The 6,149-nt window shown below is 40.8% G+C and overlaps 1 protein-coding gene across 1 annotated transcript in view; it reads right to left on the reverse strand.

Annotated features, from left to right (window-relative positions):
• The window catches only part of Acsm4 (acyl-CoA synthetase medium chain family member 4), a 27,880-nt gene extending 22,089 nt beyond the window's left edge, over positions 1-5,791 (reverse strand). The window contains exons 1-2 of the mRNA XM_008843858.2: positions 5,555-5,791; positions 3,061-3,271 (exon numbers count right to left, since the gene is read on the reverse strand). Of these exons, the coding sequence (XP_008842080.1) occupies positions 3,061-3,271; positions 5,555-5,755 (412 nt within the window). The 5' untranslated portion in view covers positions 5,756-5,791. The remainder of the gene's footprint in view (positions 1-3,060; positions 3,272-5,554) is intronic.
• Positions 5,792-6,149: the final 358 nt, after the last annotated feature.

Below are 6,149 nucleotides of genomic sequence, written 5' to 3' on the forward strand. Positions count from 1 at the left end.
GGGGGGGTCTTTTTAAGACAGATTCTCCCTGTTGCCCCAGCTGTCCTGAAACTCACATGTAGACCAGGCTGGCCTTGAACTCTCAGAAATCTGTCTGCCTCTGCCTCCCAAGTGCTAGGACTAAAGGCATATGCCATCATGCCTGGCTTTATTGAATATTTTTGACTGCTTTAGATATTATTCCCTTTTGAGAAAATGAATAAATATGTGAAAATAAAGAAAACATCCTAGATTGGAGGATCTCAGGATATCTACTCGCTATAAAATATGATTATTTTTCTTACAAACCACTTTTTTTTTTGGTCTTTTTGAGACAGGGTCTCCCCGTAGCCCGAAGAGACCCACCTGCCTCTGCCTCCTGAGTGCTGGGATTAAAGGCGTGCACCACCACGGCCGGCACCACTTGCTCTTTTTTAATGTATATTTTTATTGAGTTTCTGTGCATTTCATATAATAAACCTTAATCAAATTTAGACCACTCACCCATTTGCACTCCCCCACACAGCGCCCCCATTGGATTTCATAAACCACTTGTTCAAATGATTCACAAATATGGTTTCCTTGGTGGATTTGTGGTGCAATATGTTCAATGGATAGATCACCACCTCGGGGGTTGAGGGGAAACTTCTTCTAATGGATTTCAGATAGCAAATATTTGCTAAATAGAAAATGTCTTAGGTTTTACTGAATATGCCTACCAGTAATAAGAATATTTTGCCATGTGGTGTAGTACAAGCAATCTCAAAAGTGGCATGAGAGATTTGCTGATTCTGCGTGAGAAAACAAACCCTCAGCTCTTTCCTTCATCTAATTAGCTGTTTAGAGCATTAGCTTGTGTGCTAGTTATTCACAGCATTTCATAATCTGAATAAGCTGTACTGAATAATGTTAAGTACTTACTTTGACAGACATATCACCCTTAATCTTATTATAGCTCACGATCGATTTCACATTTGCAAATTCTTTTATATATTTGCAAATATTTTATATATTCCTGCTTTACTTTACTGGTAGCAAAAAATTTAAATTACTGCTATGAAACCCTTATTATTGTATTATTATTACAGATTGTCTTATTTATTTTTTAAAATAATTTGAAGAAATTTATTATTCTTATTTTATGTGTATGAGTGTTATGCCTGTATGTAGGTAAGTGCACCCATGTTTTGCAGTGTTTGCAGAGGACAGAAGAGGCTGTTGGAGCCCCTGGAACAGGAGTTACAGACAGTTGTTAGCTGCCATGTGGGTGCTGGGATTCAAACCCACGTCTTCTGCAAGAACAGGCAGTGTTTTTAATCACTGAGCCATCTCTCCAGCCCCTTTTTTAATTTTTAAAAACATCTTCATTCTTTTTTAACATTTATTATTATTTTGGGGAGCACATGTGGAGGTCAGAGGACAATTCTGTGGAGCTGGTTCTCTCCTTCCACTTTTATGTTGGTTCTGGGAATGGAACTCAAGTCACCAGGCTTGAGCAGCAAGCAGCGTCTTTAGCCAACGAACCATCTTACTGGTCCTAAACTGTCTTAAATGGTATTCCATCATGTGAGGTGCCAAACTTTCAATCAGCAACAGCTTGACTAAACTTACATCTTAGCTTATTTATAAATTATTTAATCATTTCTATTTAAGATGTTTCCATTTTTACATATCTGTCAATAACATTGCACAAATATCATCTGTTCTCTATAATTATCCATCCTTTAATATTCTTATTTATTTTATTTGGTTCCTAAGCTTTATGTTGTGTTTTAGAGAAGAAATCAGTGAAGGTTTTTGGTAAAAGGTCTAGTGAATGTTTTCAACTATTGGGGCCATACGATGAACTTTGGTCTTAGCATATTTGCTATTACCGAACAAATAGAACCGACATTTACATGAGCATGCATGGCTGTTTTCCATCAAAATTCCATTTCCCCAAACAGGCCATTGCACTTCATGGTTTTCTGACCTCTGTCTGAAAGAAGACATTTTTATTTAGGGTGCACTGTATTACTACTTCAGGAAAAATGTGTAATTGGATATATTAATCCATCTGACTGGAAAGAGGTGGAGGTTTTCCAACTGGGATCCATAGTCCTCCATATTTTTATAAGTCCTTACATTCTAAATGTTTTCTCTTTTTTCATATTTTCATGTCAGAGAGAATCCAGATATACATTCAGAGAAGGAAACTCTGGGTTTTGGGAATAAAGAAGGCACAATCCAGCACTGTAGCTAAACTTGGAGCCCGCTTTTGATTTTGTAGAGTTTGTGTATAAATCTTAAGTCATTTTCTTACCTGTGAGGGTGAGTGTGGAGGTCAAAACTTAAGATTGGGATTCCTTCCTCAATCACTTCACCTTATTTTCTGAGATGGGGGTCTCTCACTGATCCTAGGGCTTGCTGTCTTGGCTAGACTTGGCTGATTGAGGAGTCCCCAGAATCTGCCTGTCTCTGCCTCACAGTGCTGGGGTTACAGACACATGCCCTGCCATGCCCAGTTTTTATGTGGGTATTGGGGATCCAGACTTAGGTTCTTTTGACTGCAGCAAGCATTTCACCCACAGCCATTTCCCAAGTTCCATAATTTTATAGCTTTCTAGTTGTATGACTTTGGGTAAATGTCTTTTTAAGTATATTTTATTTATTATTTTTATTTATTTATTTTCTACGTGTATGAGTGTATTGCCTGTGTGTATGTAAGTGCACCCATATAATCAATGCCTGTGGAAGGCAAAGGGGGGTATTGGGTCCCCTGGATGGTTGTTAGAACCTATATGGGTGCTGGGAATTGAACCTAGGTACTCTGTAAGAGCAGACAGTGTTCTTAGCTGCTGATCCATCTCTCCAGCCCATTGGATAAATGTCTTAACATTTTTGTGTCTTGACTTCTTCTCTTGCAAAATGGTCATCACAATATTATCAACTGCTTAAAGTAGCTCTTCATTTCAACTGTCTTTTTTTTTTGGGGGGGTCTTCTATAAGGGTACCTTTAGTTAAAGCTACAATTTTAGAAAATTCTCATTTCAGTCTTTGTGTTTCTGCATGATTTACAAATGTTTCTTTTATAACACTGACCTGTTCGCATGCAAGCCACATTGATGAGCCACCACTCAGGGATGCGAGGCAAAATCACAGCCACTCGGTCTCCTCTCTGCAGGCCACAGGACTTGGTGAGCACATTGGCAGCCTTTCGGGACAAGGAACCCAGTTCTCTGAAGCTCCATTTCACCTCATCTCCTTTGCCAGTCACCCACCACAGGGCTAGACTGTCTGGTCTCTCCCCCGACTGGTCAGGGACACATGGGAAGGAGAGGAAAACATGCTATGATTTGGAGGTGTCTCTCAAAGACCCATGTGGCAAAGGCTTGGTCCCCAGCCCATGGCTCTATTGGAGGTGGTGGAACCTTTGGGAAAGGGAGCCTAGTGAAAGGAAATGAGGTCACTGGGACATGTTCTTGAAGGGGATGTTGAAACCTTGAACCTTTCTTCACATTCATTTTTTCCCTGCTGCTCTGAGGTGAGCAGCCCTCTTCTGCTGTGTATTTTCCCTGTGAGGTAGGTACTGTGCTACAACAGGGTCAACTGAGCACACATAGAAATCTCTACAACCACGGAACACGGTAAACCTTTCTTCCCTTTATCACAGTGATGGAAAGCTGACTAACAGAGAAGGCAGATATGACCGGTTACTTTCAGATAAGACATCTGCTGTCCCTCATCCTCCATACCTTGTGCACTCTAGTAACAATACCTCAGTTTGCCTGTGGTGAAAACCTCCTCTCTGATTCAATACAGCCTTGGTGTCAAAACCTTTCAGGGAAGTTGCCTTCTCTCAACAGGGAATGGGCATGTTATCAAGGTTGAGTCAATCTGATATTTTCTCCCTGGACTTTGAGTTTTCTGAGAGGAACCAAAAGATATAAAATGATTGGACAAAACATGTACATGGACATGTCCCCATGGAGCTGTCCAGGTTCCTGCCCTCATTGAGACCGACTCTCCAGCCTCTACCACAGTTTTGCAAGCTCACCTTTATTCTGCAAATAAAATTTCTTTCTAGCATAAATTCAGTTTTTTTCTGACTAAAAAACCTCAATGAATTTAGTTTGATTAGGATTTTGATAGCTAATTTTACTTCAACGGTGAGGTGTGAGTTTCACAGGTCACAGAAATAGGGCAGAGGTAGGCATTCATTGATTCAGTAATTTCTGGAAGAAGCTTTTACCTATCATTCTATAAACTAAGCCACCCATGTTGAAAACCTCTTTGCTTTATGTATTACCTACCTTTATGTATTACTCCATGTTTTCCCCTCTGTCTAGAATACTTCTCCCTTCTCTACTTGGTAAAACCTGAAAGTTCAGTTTGTATTTCATTTGTCAGTAAGCCTTTCCTAGAGGCCTATTCTCTCCCCGTGCCCCACCCTTTTCTGTGTTCCTTCAGCATTGTGCTGGTATTCTAAGTGACTCCTCTACACTGGGACGTATTATATTACAGAACCCTGCCCTATAGATATAAGCCCTACAAGATTAGGAACTCAGTTCACATTCTTTTGAAGTAGTGTGTCTTTGGATAAGTAGATTAAATTTTCTGAGGTTAAGTTCATTATGTAAAACCTCCCAGGGCGGCTAAGGAAATTGATGAAATGACATGTGAAATAATATAGGTATTTCTTAGTCCTCAATCACCAAAATTTCTACCAGATTTGTCCATACTTGCACAATCGAACTGTACTTTATAATTGTCTATGCATTGATTTTTGTACATTTACCTAAGAAAACACATGTAATTAATTAGCACCAGAATAAGAAAATGAGTACCACTGGTCTAAAACAGGCTGCAGAAAAACATATATATAGTGAAGACAAAACTGTGCTTTTAAATTCCTTCCAAAGATCATTAGTTTCTGTCTCTCTGCCCAAGAGAGTTCAGCAAATTTTAGGTATTAAAGACTCCATGACTTTTAAGGAAGACTTTTCCCCTAGTTAATAGGAATTATTAATTTACCACATTTAATCCCTTACATATTTAAGACCTAACTTCATATTCTGAGGCGCAGGTTCTGAACTGCATTGTGACTGATAAAGTGCTTAGCTCAGAGCCTGGCAAGGACCTGGGGCAGAAGGCAGGAACCTTTTTCTGCAGCGGGCTGTAGACATTCTGCAAAGTCTGCTTGCTTTATTTCTCCCAAGTTGTGATTCTCACTAAAATATTCCAGTGGTAGCTATATTCATAAAAACCAAAGCGCAGACTACTTTTATGATAAGCCTATGACCATCCCAAAGAGCTGCTGTGTGAGACATGAAGAAGAAAAAGTAGGGAAGATGCATAGCTCTGTGAGTGACCACAGTGTGTAGTGGGTGAGGGGAGTGGCAGGACCAGTAAGACTCCAGAGAAGCCATATGGATCTGAGGATCTGAGTTCTCTAGGGGAGTAGGGCAATTAGAAAACAACAGGAGCCAACGGAGTGAAAGAACTGAATTGAACTTGACAGGCCGACCACAGAGCAAGGACATGGAAGACAGAGACAAGCGAACATGAGAGCCAGTGGAAACCCACTGTCTTCTACCTTCTCCTTTTGGGACCACTGGTCCAGCACATCTCCAGCAAAGTTAAAGTTCTTGGGCAATGGCTTCTCACAGCGGTTTATAGCTTCAAAGTCAGCAAGAGTCAGAGGTGTGCAAAACTGGTGATTCCTGTGGAAGTGCCGGCCAGCTGGCTTAGCAAGCCAGATGAATCTGAACCTCTGGTAGTGGAAGAAAACCTTCATGATTCCTGAAGGACTTTGTCTTCTGACACACAGTCGGAAATGGCTGTAGGGAGCAATGGGTGGAGAGTGTCAGCTGGAATCGGGAAGTGGACTCTTAAGTATACCCACTGTTTAAAAAATATTTTATTATTTTTATTTTATGTGTGTGAGTGTATTGCTTGTATGTAGGTAGGTGCATCCTTGTTGTGCAATACCTGCGGAGATCAGAAGAGGCCGTCGGATCCCCTGGAACTGGAGTTACGGACAGGTGTTAGCTGTCATGTGGGTGTTGGGACTTGAACCTGGGTCCTCTGCAAGAGCAGTCAGTGCTCTTAATTGCTGAGCCATCTCTCCAGCCCCGAAGTATACCCACTGTTATACAGAGCTGTCATCATTAGGCACTGACTAGTGTCTT

The sequence above is a fragment of the Nannospalax galili genome, unplaced genomic scaffold (genome assembly GCF_000622305.1).
Source record: "Nannospalax galili isolate Female #2095 unplaced genomic scaffold, S.galili_v1.0 scaffold381, whole genome shotgun sequence".
In the NCBI taxonomy this organism is placed as follows: domain Eukaryota; kingdom Metazoa; phylum Chordata; class Mammalia; order Rodentia; family Spalacidae; genus Nannospalax; species Nannospalax galili.